Source organism: Pseudonaja textilis, chromosome 1, assembly GCF_049901715.1.
Source record: "Pseudonaja textilis isolate UNSWEBS1 chromosome 1, rPseTex1.2, whole genome shotgun sequence".
Lineage (NCBI taxonomy): Eukaryota > Metazoa > Chordata > Lepidosauria > Squamata > Elapidae > Pseudonaja > Pseudonaja textilis.
Window position 1 is genome coordinate 116,811,690 of NC_141990.1, and position 20,790 is coordinate 116,832,479.

At 38.0% G+C, this 20,790-nt stretch overlaps 1 protein-coding gene across 1 annotated transcript; it reads left to right on the top strand.

Annotated features, from left to right (window-relative positions):
• Positions 1-2,440: 2,440 nt before the first annotated feature.
• On the top strand, positions 2,441-20,770 carry ASRGL1 (asparaginase and isoaspartyl peptidase 1). Its single transcript, XM_026695154.2, has 7 exons — positions 2,441-2,675; positions 8,078-8,280; positions 9,040-9,182; positions 13,849-14,003; positions 15,733-15,851; positions 16,488-16,598; positions 19,849-20,770. The coding sequence occupies exons 2-7, from the start codon at positions 8,094-8,096 to the stop codon at positions 20,076-20,078; spliced, it is 945 nt and encodes a 314-aa protein (XP_026550939.1). The 5' UTR covers positions 2,441-2,675; positions 8,078-8,093; the 3' UTR covers positions 20,079-20,770.
• Positions 20,771-20,790: the final 20 nt, after the last annotated feature.

A 20,790-nucleotide genomic window follows, 5' to 3' on the forward strand; every position in this document is an offset into this window, starting at 1 on the left:
AGGCCAACCCCACAGGCCACATTTAAGCACCCTGTGGGTTGGATTCGGCCCACGGGCCTTGAGTTTGACACCCTTGTGCTAGAGGGTTTGGTAGAGACTTCTACATGGTTCCAACCTATGTGCAATCAGATCCACATCTCAATAACATACTGCTGTGATTTCCATGGTATCTGCTTCACACATTCCTAATCATTCAAAAAGGGAACTCTTTCTACTGTGCCATCACAGCTAAAAGCAACCCACAGTTGGATAGTGAGATGGGCAGCATATAAATTTAATAAAATATCCTGAGTGATGGAAGATCACTAAATGGCAATAGCAAAAGCACTCAGACTTATATACCGCTTCACAGTGCTTTACAGCCCTGTCTATGTGTTTTACAGAGCCAACATATTGCCCTCAACAATCTGTAGTTTTTCTCAGGATTTTTGCAGCCTGGATGGTGTCCATAATAAACTGCATATCGATGGAAACATTGCTTTACAACAAACCCTGCATAGGAGTAATATTATTTTCTTTTCAATTTGTCAGAGGTTCAGTCCAGGTTCTGGGCCAATTGTGGTCTGCTCATTTGGTTTAGTAAGTTGCACGAACCCAGTCATTATGGTTTGTAAAGTGCTGATTCATATACTATTTAATAAATCTAGATGATTAGTTAATAAGACATGGTTTGCTGAGAATGATATGTGAATAATATATAGTACAGGTGGTGCAATTGCAGTCATATTTCCAAAGAACTGTGAGAAGAAATATCCATCTGGTTCAGTTCCAAACTGGGAGAAAAGACACTGGAAACATGGAGGTTGATTGAAAAGGTTTAATGATGAACAGAACCACCAAGCACATGGTTCTGGTGCAGCTGACAAAATGGAGTTGAGAGTGAGAGGTTTTTATACCTTCTTTAAGCTTTGTATTGAGCTTCCTGTTCCTGTGCAAGAACATGTCTTCTATTGGTTGTTGTCAGATTCCTATGGGATCATGTAGAGGTGATAGCTGGCTCCATAGGCAAAAGAGGAAATGCAAATCCTTGGTGTTTGTTTGAGCTTCCAGGTTTGGTTGAAGTTTGGGACTGTTCTGGGGGGTGACACAATTCCTATTGCAGCTTAATGGCTTTTGTCCTGTTTTGACTCTTGTGTGAGGGTATATGCTTATGAATAGAGCTATCTAGATACTGTCTTCCTTTCTCAATAAGCTCTTTACTCTTGAGTGCTGACATCTGCTGTGGGCTATTAAGGAAAGTGGAGGTTGCTTTCTGCCTCTGAAAAACAGATTTCTCCCTTTCTCATTTAGGGAAATATAATATTTTGCCTTTAAAAAAGTATTCCTCAAAATATTTCATTCTTCTAGGAGTGGGGATCTTCCCACAGAACTAATTTGGTATAGTGTTTAAGGTACTGAATTAGAAACCAAGAGACTGTGAATTCTAGTCCTGCCTTAGGCCTGAAAGGCAGCTGCACACTTACAACTGGGTTAAACCCACCTCACAGGGCTGTTGTTGTGGGGAAATAGGAGGAAGGACCAATTATGTATTCTATACTTCATAGGCTGTATAAAAAATAAATGTGGGATGCCAATCTACTAAATAAGTATTCCTATGTTAATTGATGCCCCAGAGCTGAAATTGAGTGTCAGATGACATATTTGACAGATAAACACGATCCTTTTAACAATGGACTACCACCCTTTTAACAAGGGACAACGAACACCCTGGTCAGCACTTCTTCACTCTCCTACCATCAGGTAGGAGATATAGAAGCATAGCCAGCTGCAAGAACTGGCTGAAAAAGTTTCTACTCACGGGTTGTCAGTCGCCTGAATGGAAAATAACTTAATGTCAACATAGTATGTTGTGAGTTGTGCAATAAGTTCACATGGTGCAATAAGATAGTGTGTTTGTTAGTAGGATTCACTGGGTTAGGGATTTTTCTTTTTTGTCTTCACTGTGAGTTGTGTTGGGGGTGGGGTGTACGAAGGGAGACTCAGCCAATCTCATTGTACACATGTTGTACTCTGACAATAAAGGTTTATTTTATTTGACCAGACCTTCTAATCCAAAACAAAAACAGGAAAATTAAAATACAAGAGAGATAAACACCAATGAGTTACTATAGTTTGATAGGTATAGCAGGACGCTTATTTCCAGAACCGGTTGATCAAAGGAGTTTGCGAATCTTAAGACAGCTCGGCTTTGAAAATCCACTGTGTTACTTGTGTTAAATTATCCTCGGTTGCTTCGTCTTCCTTGTCCCCGTCAACGTCTTCGCAACCCCCGCTCCGGCTGCTTCATCAAGCCCGGGAAAAGCAAACCACGTGCTGGCTCAGAAGGCGCTTCTCTACGCAGCGCTACTAAGCACCCTCCATCTTTGCAACGGGCAGCTCTTTGGCCTCACCCCCGTTGAAACAAAAACCCTTTCGACAGCCATTTTAGCGAGCGGCGGCCATTGGAGCTGAGGGCAGCTTTGCTTCACATGCATTCAAAGCTCAGAAGGCGGCTGTTTTCTTAAGGGCAAAGGGTCCGCGATAGGAGCTGACCGATACGACCGTTCTTCTCGCTCTCTGAACAGATGTGCCTGTCAGAGGCGCCAGCCTAGCTTCCTCGCTGCCCATTTCGCGCACCCTCTTTCAAAGCGTTTAAGTTGGAGACATTGGGAGCAGTGGAAGAAATCCATTTACCCGTGAGTAAATCTGGCTTTTAACCAAGGCACTGAGTGGCTCAATGAACGAGAGTGGTTCCCCTCCCTTTTCGTTACTCCCGTCTAAAGCTGCTTTTTTGGGGGGGAGAGCGGGGTTTCGCCGGTTGTTTAAATGCGGCTATCGGAGAGTGAGAAGGTCATATTAACAAGGTTTGGTTCCTGGCCGATCAGGGTTTATAAAAGAGATATCCCAAACAGCTACCCAATTCTGGGGTGGGAGGTAATTTTAGAAAAGGAGCTTCATATTTGCCCCTGGGGTGCTTTATGCCTTTTTTCAAGCCGCTGCCTGCCTTGCTTACTGCTTAGGGGGAAGCAGAACTCTTGTGGCATCTGTAGTAAAAATCGCAGATTCTCAATCATCCAGGTCTTGGCTGCCCCCGTCTCAGGAGGCAACTGGACTTCCTTGTTTTTTGTTTCACTTCTCATCCAAGAAACTTCTTCAGCTCTGACTGGATGGTGGGGAGTCAAGAGTCGAAGAAGCTTCTTGGACAAGAAACGAAAGGTCTTCAAAGAAAAAAACAAACAAAGTCCAGTTGCTTCACGGAAAAAGCACCTTTGGGACATCTGTAGTAAAGTTCTCAGATCAAGCAAGGCTTTGTTCTCAGCAAGCCAATTTGGGATCAGTGTTTACATCTGACTGTTCTTGCAAGTTATCAAAAGGAGGTACTACTTGTGCTCTCCCTGCCTTGATGGCATGTGATTTTGTATGCAACAAAGTTTTGATGAGCTGTTGGTTATTAATTGCTCAACAGCGGCTGTCTGTCAGTGGTAGAATCAATTTTCATTGGCAGAATTGAGTTGGGAGGAGATTTTCATTCCGAGGTAATATATGATGGTTCCTTAGAAATGTGATTTCTCTGGGTATCTTACTGGTCAGCCGCTGCACAAGAAACAGAGGTAGCACACTAGAAGCATTTATTATTATGGTTGCATAGTCATTCAGATGTTCAGGCTGGATTTGGCATCCACCTATCAAGTCCTTCCCAAGGACCTGGGATAGGCAGATGTTGTTATTTCATGGTGTTAAGGATACGGTGACAGGATGTAAGCTGTTCCAAGTAATGCTGCCTTGGGCAATGGACTGATGGACGTCAATGCCGATGGTGTTCATGTGGTGCTCTAGATGTTTTGGGATTACACCCAAGGTCCTATTATTGTAGTTAATACTTTTACAATAAAAAGTTTTGTTCAACTTATATTTTCAGGTCTTTTATTATTATTACTTAAATTTATATGTTTTCTTACTCTCAATGACTTTAGGTGGCTTACAATAGTTAAACAAACTAAAATAAAATCAATGAAACATTAATAAAGATAGATGAAAGATGGCAAGTGCAATGAAGTAAGGATTCTCATTCTCTTTTGCCAAAGCACTGTGAAGAGCCAGGTTTTCACACCTCTTCTAAGAAACATTAGCGACATGTTCCTTGCTGACAATACCCTAACACAAATATTGTTAAAAATGTTAGTTTGCTAAGTTCCTAATGAAATGCCAAAAAAATCAAATCCAAATGATTAAAGAAATGTGAGGTAAATATTTGACTGGTTTAAAGTGCAAATAGAGTAAGACATAGTGGCTCTTTGCTTTCTCATGAGAGTTAGCTGTTCAACATAGGAATTACCTTTCATAAACAAATCTGTATGTCTCACCCTATCTCAAATGAACACCTTCCCAATGATGATTCTCATCTGTATTCTTCAGGTTCTGTCCTGTGTCACAATTTGGTACAAGAAGGCTTCCATTTTTAAGCCGGTCATTCTAACTCTATTCTGTTTGTCTCCATGACTACAAAGCATTTTTTTTAATTCATAAACATTTTGAACACAGTGTATTGTCAGGGCATATCATTTACAGAGGATAAACAAGGGGAAAAAAGAAATTGTTTCATATACTGTATACTAATAATGATAGCAATGGTACAACAGAATAATGTTAATTAAATTTATCTTTATGTTAGCTTATATGTAATCCTATTGGTTATATTGGCATACTTATAATTATAAACCATCATTTTGTTTAATGCATACATAACAATAATCTTTTCTTGTCTAATTTCTACCTCTTATCTGTAACCACTCATAAAACCTATCCCACGTTGAGTAATATTCTGTATCTCCTTTGTCCTTTACTTTTAATGTCAATCTGTCCATCTCTGCACAGTCCAATATTTTCTGAATTACATCCTCATCTGATGGAGTGTTCTCATTTTTCCAATATTGTGCAAACACAATCCTCACTGCTGTCAATACATGCAAAACTAGATATATTGTCCCTTTATCATAGCCCTCCGGCATAACCCAACATAAATATTTCTGGTTTCAGATCTATATGTTGCTTAATCATCTTTTCCAACCATGTATGTATTTTTGTCTAATATTTTCTTGCTTTCATATAACTCTACCAGATATGATAATAAGTACCTGGGGTCTGATTATACTTGGAGGACATATTGCTAAACATTTTTGCTAGTCTTGCCGGTGGCAAATGCCACCTATAAAACATTTTGCAAAGACTTTCCTTATATTCAGTAGACACTGTCAGTTTGACTACAAAACGTCTTTATATCTGTTGGAGAGCTAAAGAGACACAATTAGAATTTTCAATAAAAGACTGACAGATACGATCAATTACATTGATAGAAGCCATACCGAACTGTTGAAAACAGCTTTCTAAGTGAGAAGGTAAGGCTCATGCCCTAGAACAGAAGTGTCAAACTGGCGGCCGTGGGCCAGATGCGTCATATACAGGCCATGCCACCGCAGCTCTGCGAAGAAAAAAAAATGTTGCAAAAAGTGACATGATGGCAACGAGTTTTTGACATCCGTGCCCTAGAAAGTTGTGAAAGTTTTTTCATCGGTCAATGCATTTTTATACACATGAAATGTTATTTCTCATACTATTTGAATTTTATAAATCTAGATTAAAAAATAAGGTATTGATTAGCTTCATACATGATGCTAAGCCAGGATTTTGAAATTATAGTTCAGTATAAATCATATCATGGATTATTTGTACTACTAAATCATATTAATGGATTTGCATAGAATACTAAATTGCAGACCATAGTGTGGCTTAGTTCAATTTGTAAATTCATCCCTAGGATTATGAACTCTTCCTGTTTCAACCAGGAGGCCAGGCATACAGATTATTCATAGAAGTTTGATGTAATAAAACACAAAGGGATGATGGAGTCCACATCATGCTTTAATGCTTTTAATAGGAATAGTAATTAGGATACTGATGAAGTAGTTTATTAGAATCATTGATTAAAGGCCTTTTAGCCTAACTGAAAAATCAACTAATGTAATTTAAAAAAAACAGGTATCTGCTGCATAGTTTTTAGGATTATTTATGTCTCAAATATATATTGTACATACTTCAAAATTTTCAGAAGACGTATTTCAAAAAGCATAGCACTTCTAAGCTAGTAATGAAGACCATAATGAAAACCATGGAAAAATGTTGCACTGTGATTATTAACTAAGGAAATTCACTGGAACTCAAGAGCGTAAGACTGGACTTTGACACTCCTTAAAAAAAAATCTCTGGAAATAGATTTCTTGCGCTTCTCTGCTGAAATGTTAGAATAGTTTAACTCTGATAAAACTTTCAGGATCAACAAGATATCCAATTCCTTTTTAAAAAATCATAGACAATATCTCATAATACTTAAGAATATTACTTAAGAATATATATATATATATATATATATATATATATACACATATACATACATACATACATACATACATACATACATAAAATAAAGGGAACACTTAAATAACACAATGTAACTCCAAGTCAATCACACTTCTGTGAAATCAAACTGTCCACCTAGGTAGCAACACTGATTGACAATCAATTTCACATGCTGTTGTGCAAATGGAATAGACAACAGGTGGAAAGCATAGGCAGGTAGCAAGACATCCCCAATAAAGGAGTGGTTCTGTAGGTGGTGACACAGACCACTTCTTAGTTCCTATGCTTTCTGGCTGATGGTTTGGTCACTTTTGAATGCTGCCGGTGCTTTCACTCTAGTGATAGCATAAGACGGAGTCTACAACCCACACAAGTGGTTCAGGGAGTGCAGCTCATCCAGGATGGCACATCAATGCAAGCTGTGGCAAGAAGGTATGCTGGGTCTGTCAGCGTAGTGTCCAGAGCATGGAGGCGCTACCAGGAGACAGTCCAGTACATCAGGAGACGTGGAGGAGGCCGTAGGAGGGCAACAACCCAGCATCAGGACTGCTACCTCTGCCTTTGTGCAAGGAGGGACAGGAGGAGCACTGCCAGAGCCCTGCAAAATGACCTCCAGTGAGCCACAAATGTGCATGTGGCTGCTCTAACGGTCAGAAACAGACTCCGTGAGGGTGGTATGAGGGCCCAACGTCCACAGGTGGGGGTTGTGCTTACAGCCCAACACCATGCAGGACATTTGGCATTTGCCAAAGAACACCAAGATTGGCAAATTCGCCACTGGCACCCTGTGCTCTTCACAGATGAAAGCAGGTTCACACTGTCACATGTGAAAGACATGACAGGGTCTGGAGATGCCATGGAGAACGTTCTGCTGCCTGTCAACATCCTCCAGCATGACCAGTTTGTCAGTGGGTCAGTAATGGTGTCGGGTGGCATTTCTTTAGGGGGCCACACAGCCCTCCATATGCTCGCCAGAGGTAGCCTGACTGCCATTAGGTACCAAGATGAGATCCTCAGACCCCTTGTGAGACAATATGCTGGTGCGGTTGGCCCTGGGTTCCTCCTAATGCAAGACAATGCTAGACCTCATGTGGCTGGAGTGTGTCAGCAGTTCCTGCAAGAGGAAGGCATTGATGCTATGGACTGGCCCGCCCATTCCCCAGACCTGAATCCAATTGAGCACATCTGGGACATCATGTCTCGCTCCATCCACCAATGCCACGTTGCACCACAGACTGTCCAGGAGTTGGGGGATGCTTTAGTCCAGGTGTGGGAGAAGATCCCTCAGGAGACCATCCGTCACCTCATCAGGAGCATGCCCAGGCATTGTAGAGAGGTCATATAGGCACGTGGAGGCCACACACATTACTGAGCCTCATTTTGACTTGTTTTAAGGACATTACATCAAAGTTGGATCAGCCTGTAGTGTTTTTTTCCCACTTTAATTTTGAGTGTCATTCCAAATCCAGACCTCCATGGGTTGCTAAGTTTGATTTCCATTGATAATTTTTGTGTGATTTTGTTCTCAGTACATTCAACTATGTAATGAACTAAGTATTTAATAAGAATATTTCATTGATTCAGATCTAGGATGTCTTATTTTTGTGTTCCCTTTATTTTTTTGAGCAGTGTGTGTGTGTGTGTGTGTGTGTGTGTGTGTGTATACACATATTCTTTTAACCAGAAAAACATTCAACAGCATGAAGCCAGTTATTGTTGTTCATGGTGGAGCTGGTCGCATCTTTAAAGAGCGGGAAGATGGAAGTCGTTCTGGTGTCATCAGAGCAGCGTTGAAAGGTTACAGTATCCTTAAACAAGGGGGAACTGCATTAGATGCAGTTGAAGAGGCCGTAATATTAATGGAAGATGATCCACATTTTAATGCAGGTAACATTTCAATTTTCTAGACTGAAATTCTTACTACCCAGTTCTTTGTATCAGCTGTCTTTTTTCCTGCTTTTATTCCATTTTTATGTGCTCTTTATAACAGCTTTAATTGTAGGAATTAAAAAGGTGAGGTTTTCTTTCGCACCCTTTCATTTCCTTACCTGCTAACTTCTTACTTGGATGAATGCTGTTCAAGGTTATATCCCCCAATTAATTTTCAAGGAAATTTATACAAAAATTATTTTCAATGTCTAATCTAATTAGTACTTGAAAATCCACAGCCCTAAAGCTTCATTTTGTTTTGAATAAAAGTCCTATTCTTCAGGATTGTGCCAAGTAGGTTTGGCATTTGGTGTTTTGAATTTCAATATGCAAAACATTAATGGGAGTGAAATTTTGGTCATAAAAATACAGTTTTTTTGTTAGTACTACTTTTACTAAGCATAGTGTTTTATTAGTAATACTTTTATTGATATTACTGTTTATAGTGTTAAAGCATATATTACAAATTCCTCATTTAAAAAAAAAAACAAGCTTTGCAGGAGATATTCTGATATGTGAGGGATGAGATATAACATGAGCAGAAAATATACCAAGTTTTTATATATTCTGTTAGGATTAGCACTAATTACTCCTGCAAGGATTTTGATACTGCAAAAGTTGCCGTTTAAAGAGTAATTAAAAAACAAATTAATTAAAGTAGTTAAAAATGTTTAGCTTTGTGTTTGCATATTAATGTCTTTTCTACTTGATTTCTAGGTTGTGGCTCTGTGTTAAATGAGAAGGGCGAAGTAGAAATGGATGCTATTATCATGGATGGGAAAAATCTAGCCTCAGGAGCAGTATCAGCCATGAAATGTATTTCTAACCCAATAAAGCTTGCTCGTCTTGTAATGGAAAAGGTATGCCAAAGGTGATCTTCAACAAAATCAGTTTCCCTTGGGGGTTTGATTGAAGTACTATGATGCTTTATGACCTCTGGCCTGGTGTAAAGATATAAGAAGAAGAAATGCTGCAATCGAGGTGATAATTATATTTTTTATTGGTTCCAAATAAACAGAAAGCTGATATATAACTTGGCCAGTAACAGGGAGCCTCTGACATGCCAAATGTTGCTAAATGCTGGAATTGGTAATATCATCCAGCAGAGCCAAACAGTTAATGATGTTAGGAATTAAGGTTCAGTCACATCTGATAGATCACAAGCTCCCCATTTCCTGGGCTAAACTCAGATGTTTGTCTCTTGCAAAGAGCTTGTTCTTGGGATATTAAATACGATAACCCACTGTATTCTGTAGTGGCATAATCCATTCTTCCTCGTCACCATGTTGTGCATAGAATAAATTTTATAGCTTGTTGGAAGAAATTGTAATCACTCTAAGAGGCCATGAACTTAAAGGCAGACAGACTATTTTTATTTAGGGTTGGTAATGGTATGTAAGTGCCCAGTGGCTAATGGAGAGCATAATAATCTCCTATAATCTCTCTTAAATGGATTTTTCAGGAGTTTAAATGCACTTATAAGGCCCTTCCCTACTTTGAAGTCCTCCAGGTGTGTTCAACTGCAGTTGCCAAAATGCCTTTTCAAAGGTTATTGCTTTTACCTATATCACCTAAATATTTAAGATTAAACTTTTCTTTACTAATTATATTGGTTTATTGATTTATCTACTATAAAAATGCTGACCAGTAATTAAAGTTTATATTTTGTTATCTTCAAACAAGCAATTAAAGGGTATATCCAGACAAAAGTCAACAAAATAGGATAAATTACAGCAGCTTTACATTATAGTTTATAGTTATAGTTTGTAATTTCCCAAGTATATGCTTCAAGCATCTGAAATTCTTAGCCTGTGATTTCCCAGACTATCGAGAACAATGCTTTCCTGCATGAAATATTATGTTCAATGTAGCTGAGTTTGCCTCTGAACTTAAAATATTTGAAGTTTCACTTTTATATTCCACATATAACTTAGCTTCTGACATATTAACATCTTTTTAACTATAATGTACAAGGAAGTGCTTGAACTCTTATAGTGTTTTTCTTAATATATTGCAGAATATTCCAGCACCTTTCTACTATGCTTAAACATTCTAGTATTTTATGTCATGCTAGATTATATGTATACTTTTAGCATACTCCTTTTTCCTTAATGAATTCATTCTCCAAGAGTTAGTGTTGTGAAGTCAAAATAGTATATGCACAAAGGAGAAATGTTGGTTGATTTGGAGGTGCTCCAAGTTTGCAAAAAAAAAAAAAAATTACAGATGTTACAGGGAGAATATACACTTACAAAAGCGAGTTCAAAAGAGAATGAATAATGTGTGCTGTTGATACATTCTGTGTCCCACATATAAAAGCATATTACTATCATATGTTAATGTGGGAAGATTTATTTTATCTTAGTAAACATTTTAAGCTTTTTAACTTGAGAGAAATTGAAATGTGGGTTTCCTTTTAAAAATGTCAACATTGTAATCATGTTATTAAAATCTTTGTTACAAATTCTTCTTGATTTTTTCAGAGTGTTGTTCTGCTGTACTGTATGTTTCTAAAATGATCAAGGCTTCATATCCTATCCTGGCACTGTATTAGCTCCCTCTACTGACTAAAAAGGAATTGGACAAGCAACATTCTTGAGACTATCTTGTTAAACAGTCCTTTGAGATCCTATTCATTAAGTCAGGCAGTTTCATAAGCTTGTAATTCCTCAGGATAGATCTATTAAAATGATAGCTCCTGGAAATCTACCAAAATATAGATGGTCCTATAAGACGTTTTTATGACTTGCACTGAAAATCTAACATTTTTGGAGCCAATTCATATTTATTTTGGGGGGAGAGGGATGTACAGAAGATATTGTACAAATATGGATATTAAATTACAATCTCCAAATAAACTTGTATTTGGTTCAGTGTTAACTCACTAGAAAAAAAAACTTGAACATTCTGTAGATCCTCTGCTGTATGACAAAGACAAGAGCAAACGTTTTCCAATTGCTGTACTAAATAGAAGTTGCCATTACTATAATATCAGTTTGTAACTCCTGATGTGTGCCTGATAAATAAATATAAATTCATGTTCCATGCTAAGTTTTGAGGAAGTCTGGAAAAGGTAGAATATAATTAACTAAAAAGAAATACATCATTTTTAATATCTAATTTTAAGTAGTATTTAATAGCCATAAAACCAGGGGTGGGATTCAAATTTTTTAACAACCAGTTCTGTGGTCATGGCTTAGTTGGTGGGTATGGCTTGGTGGTCATGTGACTGGCTGGATGTGGCCAACTCAACATCGCTCACATCGAGGCACGCATCTCCTCGCCTGGCCTCTCATGACTGTGGGGATGTTGCAACAGTCATAACTGTGAAAAATGGTCATAAATCACTTTTTTCAGTGCCATTGTAACTTTGAATGGTCACTCCACACAAGCAAAGTACCAGCAAAGGAGGAAAAAAAAAACTCCAGAGACAGGAAGTCTAGTCCTACCATGAATGTAATAAGGGTTAACGGAGAGGCAGTTTCTGTTATCAACACCAGAATGTTTCCTTCCTGCCTTCCTTACAGGATTAGGCCAGTAATTTCTTCTAACAACCAGTTCTCCGAACTGCGTAGAATGTTAACAACTGGTTCTAGCGTATAGGTACGAACTGGTAGAATCCCATCCCTGCATAAAACCAAGATCCCAATGGAATGCAGAAAAACATTTTCTCTATTCTTGGTTGCGTTCACATTAAGCTACATGCCTCATTGGACCCTCTGTAATTTACAGTTCTTTCAGTGACATTTCAGTGACATTGTATCTGGCAGATTCATTCTGTTCAGAATTTTGGACTGTTATAAAGTTGAACCTTGGGGTTTTTGTAATTAAAGCATATAGTTTATAACAGTTCAAGACAGTAGCTTTTTAGATGCATAAGAACACTTCAGCAAAAGCCACACACACACATGGTATATACACGGTGGGAATTAAATGAAATTTCATGCTCATTAAGCAAGCTGAAGATGGAACATATGCGAACAGTTTCCTACATTTTCATATATTTTCAATGATTTATAATTAAAATATAATACAGGTCTTATTGCTTGTCTTTTAACTGTGTGTGTGTAACGCTATGTATTTTTGAATTGAGAGCATAGATTCAACTAAAATTAACACATTCTACGTATGGATAACAATGTGCCCCCCCCCAAAGCTTAGGATCTTTTTGAAATGCTTCTAACAATTCATTTAAAAACAATGAAGTGTCACATGTGCCTTCAGTTGACTAATAAATATACTGTTTTATCCCAAAATTATTTTTATTTGAACTTCTAGTCTCTAAAATTATTAATTATTGTATTGTGATATTTTCCCTTAACAAAGCAATCTCATCTCTCCTGTCTGAATATTAGGCCCATTAAACATAAAGTAACTTTCTTTCACATGAATAGCTGTTAAGTTTGTTTCAAAAGCAAAAGCAGAAGAGGGCAGTAGTGCACAAGGCATTTTTTTTCTACAGGTGTGGAACATTCTAGGCTGGTAAGAATAAATTGTCTTTATTATCCTCCTGCTTTACATAAGATGTTTTATGGTTCCCAGCATGGGACTCAGGCACCTGGCAATCTCAGTTGCCTGTTGTTGAGGGGTTCACAAGTTTTCTTTGCTCAAAATGATCTCGGGAAAAAAAAATTTTTTTCCCTAATCCCAAGGAACTTGTCATGATAGTGCATGTACAAAGGGGTCAGTATATACTGTGCCTACACACACACACACACACACAGAGAGAGAGAGAGAGAGTGTGTGTTTATAGTACCATTGCTGGTACTTTCCTTAACAAAAGAAACAATTGACAATTGGTGTATGTAGTGAACAAGTTACTAGGTAGAGTGTGACATAACAAAATCGGGATACAGCTGGAGTATTTGAAGAAAAGTGGCACAAATGGTGTATCTCCTTATGAAACTGCCTTCAGCTTGAAGGCAGTGTGAAAGACAGGAGCATCTTGCAATAAAAGTTCAGTAAAGGAAAGTCCCAATTTTTGCATGGCAAAAAAAAACCCAGTTCTGATTCAAAATGTTCTGCTTCACACCAATATAAAATTTTGCAATTTCTTGCATTGAACATACCTTTGAATTGAACATAAAGCTACAGAGGACAGAATCTTTTCCCCTGGCAAGTAGTTCAGTTCTTCTGTAGAGATTTTCTTCTGGATTAAAAAAAAAACTATTACAAAAACATCCTCTGTCTCTTTCATACTTCCCTTTAAAGTAGATGGGTGAGTCTATCCCTCTAATTAAATAAAGAAATCAAAATTATGTTGACACATTATCAATTTCTGGTAGCATTCTTATTCAACTTCAGGATTTGTCTTTCATTGAAGCCAGAAACGAATGGATGTATTGAAATGTGCACCCCTTCTTTGGGCTATAGCATTTGCAGCAAGTGTTCGGCAAACAATATTAAAATTGTTTTGAGAAATACAGGACACTGCTGAAATGCCATGCTTTTTATCTGTGGTTGTATGTACAAGGATTGAAACTGATTTGTGCAGCAATTTGAGCAGCTGCTTCTCTCGTCTTTCAGACGGACCACATGTTGCTGACTGACCAAGGGGCCTCTGCCTTTGCTAGGGCTATGGGAATTCCTGAGGTTCCTGGAGAAAAATTAATCACCGAAAGGTCTTTGGAGAGGTGGAAGAAAAACCTTGAGGCTGACTGGAACCCTCAAGAATGTCAAAAGTAACTATCCGGTATTCGTGTTTTGTCTGCTTGAATGAAGAAAATTAAAGCGAGTAATAAACCCACATAACCTCTTCCCCAAATTCTGAGGGAGTATTCTTCTGAATGTGAGCTGCTGGAAGCTGCTGGAAGCAATTTCTCCTGCCCTCCTCTCAACTTTTGTGGCTGTGGTCTGGGGAAACAAGAAGCTGGCTGGAGTAAGATCTGAAAGCCTCAGCTCACATCTCAGCATGAGAGGGACAGGCAAAAGAAGTGTAGTGAAGAAGTATGCCAATGTTCTCTTTGGCTGATGTAGAAGAGGCTTGGACTTATGGCTTTGTTGATGCAGGCTGAAAGATGACCACCCCTGCCATTATTGTAGTATCTCTTTGGTACAGATTTAGAATAAAAACTGGAACAGATTGGATACCAGCTCCTAGCCTTGCACTGGGACATTGTTGCATTCTCACAGCTCATCTCCAGCATGGAGCTGTTTTTTTCCCCTTTAAAACCTTAGTCAGGAATTGTGTGGCAGCGAGATTGAGACAAGAGTCTTGGCTGTGAAGGCACCTCAGTGCAAGGCTAAGAGTGCAGGTGCCCTACCCCCACCTGGGTGTGTCATATTCTAAAAGTAAGCTGCAGCAATGAGTGGCAGGAGGGTCAAGTTTTGGCCTCAACCCTAGCTGTGATGGCCGTGTTCCCTCACCCTCCCAGGGCACCTAAGCTGGAAGGGAGGCCTTGAATAGAAGGACAATGGTGGGATCTGCAAACCTGGAACCAACTGTGAAGGGAATGGGGTGGGATAATGCCTTCCCTATTGCAGCTGGTCAGTGTGCAGCTGCATGCCAAACTCCAGTGTTAACAAAACAACACGGCCATGAATATGGCTGCTGAAATTCGCTATTGTGAATACATGCCATTGCTTCACACCACCCCCTTTGCATCTTGTTGAACAAGAACAAGAGAGAGCAAGCTGGTTCTGTTTGCACTATGCTCTCCACAGATCTCAGTTCACATAAATTTTGCTCTTCAGAAATATAGAGGCAGCCCTCTTGCACACCTGGTAATTAAGCAACAATAACACTGGAAAACTGAGAGAATGGGGGGGGGGGGTTGTTGTACAATTGTGCGCTGCATTCTTTTTGATGCACATCACAAGATTTTAAGGGACAGTTCTATCAATATATGAAAAGACCTCAGTGCTGTAGCCTAATTAACCAGTCCTGCAGCCTTTGTAATGATTTGAGTTTGAGACCAGTCATTTAAATCGGTCTTTGATCTGATCTGGAAGGATTTTGTTGCTAAAGACACCAACTTTTCATTGATTTTAATGATGGAATCGCTATTTGTGGGATTCAGTAGCTGTAGCAGCCCAAAGCAACTGCAAGAAAATGAGAATGATAGTAGTCCATGAGAAAGATTCTATTTGTCCAAGCTGTCAAAGTAAAAGAAAGAAGGCTATTTGTGGGAAAGAAGAGGAAAAACTAATCTGAACAGAAATCTGCGATTCTAATAATTTTACATAAGTCTGTGGCAGCTTAAGTATAAACCCCTTGGTGCATTAACCTGGCCGTGTTGCTTTAGTAAGTCCTCTAAAATGAGCTTGCATGGAGACCCCTGGCTTCAGTCTGAAGACAGCCTGTTGCCATTCCATACTTGAAAAATAGCTACCTATACTAACAGATGCTGTGTTTGTTTGTCAAATGCTTTGAGATCTGCAGCTAATTGTCTGAAATGCTATTTTTGGCAGAGACCTTGGAACAGTTGGAGCCGTTGCTATCGACAGTGCAGGAAATGTAGCTTGTGCAACATCTACAGGAGGACTTACTAACAAACGGCTTGGCCGCGTTGGTGATACAGCATGCATAGGTAGGGAAAGAACCAATACCCTAGATGTCATCTTTTCATTCCGATAAAATGCACACGATCATTAATCATTTTATAATGCTCGGGGGGCTGCATTCCAGAGAAAATAAGGGCTCGTAGGTCTTCTGGAGGCCACCCCTGCTCTGTATAGAACCAGATCCTTTTTAACTCTGAACAAGGAAAATAGAAAGCACTGAAGTGGAACCAGCAAGCAACTGTTTGGCTTGTAGTTCAAACAAAGCTATTTTTATTGAATGGCATGTTTTCTTAAGATGAGATGATTTCATAGCTTTTAGGAAACACCATATATTAAGATAAGTTGATGGAGTGGAAAGTGTGAAATATTTTGAGAATGTTTGTTCAGATACTAAAATATGTTCTCTGAACATGCTTCTCTCATGGAAACAGTCAAGTAGGCATTCTTTTCTGAGGAACCATTGGGGGTTTTCCTTTCTACCCTTTACCTTCTCTTTATAGTTTCATGAAAGTTGAGGCAATTGCATTCCACTTGAATTCTTCATTGTTAATAAAACCCCAAAATACAGTTGACATGATCCCTGGATTGCACTGTGTAATACATCGATATTAAGCGAAGAGATGGGTTATTAAACTGCTGTCTTTTACCTTTTTCTTTCCCAGGAAGTGGTGGGTATGCAGATAATAGTGTTGGTGCCACCTCCACCACTGGCCATGGAGAGAGCATTATGAAAGTGATCCTGGCAAGACTTACTCTTTACCATATGGAGCAAGGTATAGCCTGATGTTTTGGACATGCAACAAATACTGATTTTGGAGCGAATACACATAAATGCAATCTAATATAAATTTAAAGGTTTGTTCTAGCATCCGTTCCTCTTAATCGTGTAAATGTTTGGAGGTCTAATTTTCCACTCAGAGCAAAGGGCCTATGAAGTTTTCTGGTATCATTAGTGGCCTTCCTATTTGTCAAGTTTTAAGTACTTTCTAATGTCAGTTTACAGTTTTACTGCAAGAAATATTCCAGCTCCTTCATTTTTTTGTTTTGTTTTGATAATGTTGAATCATTCTGTTTTCCATGAATTTTATTTGTTGCCTTGAACACCTACTGACTTTATCAGTATATCAAATAAACTAACACAAGACTCCTTATACCTGGTATTTGTGTAATTGATGGAATTGACAAAGACGAAACAATTTAATATTTTAGATCAGTTTTCTCCAATCTAGTGCTCTCCACGAAACCATCTGAATGGGAATGATAGGAATTGAAATATATTTTCTAAGCTAATACATTGTTACTAAGCGGATGACAGCTAGCCTCAGGGATCATCGCCAAACAACAGCGTTTTCTCTTTTCAGCTATATTTGTGTTGAACTCAGTCTAATCATTGTAAAGTGACATTTTGCCAACATTTACTGGAATAATTCTAGTTTTTGAAAAGTTGCATGCAATGAAATATTGGTCATAAGTAAAAAAAAAAAAAGCACGACTGCAAAATGGTCATGTCATATTTTCACACTCAGCAACAATATGCTTATCACTATTGAAGGATTTAGGTTACTCACTCCTGAAGATTTTAAAATCTGTTTTAAATAATATTTTTCCCTCTGATTTCTGTTTTAAATATAATAAATTCATTGAAAACAAATGTTCTAATCTGGGTATTGATGTGGAATAGTGCTATGATAAACAGCTGGCAATAGGATGTTCATGTGACCATAACATAATCTAACTATGGTTGACCATGGAGAACTTTACCTTTTGGATTATCTAAACTCTTGACTTCCATTACAGACAAGACAAATATTAATCCAATACTTTTTTCTGAATATAGTTAGTTAAAGGGAAAAGTGTGATTCTGTTGCAAATTTGTGTTACTTGAGAATTTCAAAGAGTTTCACAGAAAGCATTGAGTTGCAAAACAATGTTGGTAGATATATTGTCTCCAAAGCCCCTGATAGCTTGGCTATCTTAGGGACATTTGATCTTTATTACTTGATCACAAATGTTTAGCTACATTAATTTGGAACACCATTTACCCTAACCCTAACCCTGAAAGGTAGTCTGCATTGGGATCAGATAACAATTGTGTTTTAAATAAGTTAGCTGCCTCAAGGGCCTCCTGGTTTAGCTTTTTAGTTATGGAATAGAGAGGAGGCTGCTTTTGTTTCTTTGGGAGGATTAGATTAAAACATTCATCTTTCTCAGCTGCTTAAGGCATAATATCTGGCACTTGTTCCTCCAACTTTAACTTTGCTATGATCTTGTGTGACAGATTAGGCTGAGAAAGGCTCAGTCACAAAGGAAGCTTAATGTCTGGATAGGAATTTAAAATAAATCATATATGTTTTATATTCCTTATATGAATTGTGTTGTTTTAATTATAATTGTAGATATATTTATAACTATAATTTTAAATAAAGATTATAAATTGGAAAATAAGAACAGCATTGAAATTATTTTGCGCACACAAGTTTTTGTTTTTTGACAATGAATTAACTACACAGTTGATTAAATGCTTCTTGCTTTTTTTTAACTGCTTATTGTTTTGGTGTATACTTGAAACTTAACAAAATATTCAGAGTTAACATGCATTATAATCAGGGGTGGTATTCTACCAGTTCTGTCTGTCTCTGTTGAATTGGTAGCTCTGAAGAGTTGTTTTGCCCCACCCACCCACCAGGGCTCTTACCTGTCCTTTATTTCCTGCTTTTTCAACCTCAGCTGCTTTGCGCGGCACAGCTACGATTGAAAAAGTAGGAAAAAAGTGCTTTTCCAAACGCTGCCTACTCGATGCAGCACTGCTCAGCAACACAGCTCACATTTCACATGTGCGTGCAGCATCGTAAATCACCACAAAACGTAAATCACCAAACTAGTAGTTACACCAGTCAGATCCCAACCCTGATTATAATAGCTATGCTTAATAGGTGTGCATTAGAGATATTGGGTTAATCAAGTCTTATTTCTCAGTGGTAAAATGATGCTCTTGAAAGTTTTCTAGAGTATTAATATTTGATTTTATTAAACCATTCATTTGGAAGGGAATGGGGACAAAACCAGAAAAGTAAGCCTGTATTCTGTGACACTGGTAGATCCATCCACCCTTCTTTTCAGTAATAGAAAGTTTTTTATCATTAAAACAGCTGGCAAAATAATTTTAGTTATTAGCAGACTTCATTTGTAGCTGTTTAAATTATAAACTAGAGTGTATGATTGTCAGGAATTAAATTTAGCAAAACATACCTTGAATTAGATTGGGAAGCTACAATGTTGTCTGTTTTTTGAAGAGAATTTTATAATTCCTGTAGAATTTGGGCAGGAAGCCTTCCACTGATTAAAACTAAAAACATTTAGTAGTTTAAACAATGGGAATGATGAGGCGCAATAGAAATTTTCATCCCTGCTTCCTTTGTGATGAACAACTGTCAGATCACAATCTCCTCTGAAGCATACTTCGCTTTCAAAAGAAGTTCATCCACCTAAATTGGAAAGCTTTTTTCTCTGTTTGGAAAGCAACAGGCCTAAAGAGCTCTTATGTTCATAGAATTAATGGCAGTTCTTTGGAGATGCTTCCTTTCAGACATGTATTTTGTTAATGAATGTTAGTTACCTCAGAGAGAGCTAGCTTGGAGTAGAGGTTCAGGCACCAGTTAGAAATTAGGAGAGCACGAGTTCTATTCCCACTTGAACACAAAGCCATCTGGGCAATCTTGGGCCAGTTACTGTATCTCAATCCCAGGAAGTGGGCAATAGCAAACCACTTCTGAGAACCTTGCCAAGAAAACTGAAAGGATTAGTCCAGGCAGTCATCAGGAGTCAAAAACTGACTTGAAAGTAGCCCCTTCAAAAGTTATCTAAAAAGGTTGTTGGCAGAATGCAAAATGTATCTTGGTTCATCCATTTAAAACAGTTTATCTATTTAAAATAGTGGTATATATAAAATAGTTATCCATGTAAAATGTACCTTTGGTTACTTTCTTTTAAAATTAAGGCATTTTTCATATGCTGATTTTTCAGGGAAACCACCAGGAGAGGCTGCTGATGCTGCTCTAGCTTGTATGAAAACCAGAGTTGGAGGCTTAGGTGGCATCATTGTTATTAGCAGTTCAGGGGAGTGGGCTGCTAAGTTCTCTACCAATCAGATGTCATGGGCTGTTGTGAAGGATGACCAGCTACAGTCTGGCATTTATACTGGGGAGAGGAATACACAGTCCGTTGAAGAAGCTATTGCCTCCATTGGATCGTAGAAATGAGGAAGGACGTTGAAGTTTTGCCACAGGAGGAAGATCATGGAACTGAATCCGTATCCCTCTCAGAATGAGGCAGGCAATTTTTCCAGAGTCACTGCCTTGTGAGCAGAGTACCCTATCAGTTTTATTCTAGATTGTGTATGTTTAATTCCTATTTGTATTTGATTGATAAAATAAATTTAACTCAGTTAAAATTAAATTAATAAAAGGTTCTTCAGAGACTTATCGATGGAATTTCATCAGCTTTTTGACACCTGATACATTTGCATGGTGTCAAATGATAATGTGAAGAGATGCTTATCATTCAGAAAAATGAATATAAGATTAGTAGAGGGGACTATATGTATTGAAATATCTATGTGATTATCTCATGTTTACATATAAATTAACATTGCACTATTAATTATTCTCTTTAAACTTGAATAGTTTCTTTAAGGCTTTTTGTGGGAAATTACCAGTAGTGTTTTATGGAAAACCATTTTGAAACATTAAAAAATAAAAATGAAAAATATATTTTCTCAGTATAGAGATATTTTTCAAAAATGTTTTGTGGGGTTAATTAAAAATTGTGGCGGTAGATGTCCATATTATTGGTCTAAATCTATTGTTCTATGACTATGGTTTATTAAGAAAAACCAAGCAGCAGTGTAAAAATCCAAGTAATTTTATAATAAATTTGTTCATATGTATTGCATTCAGGCTGGAATTA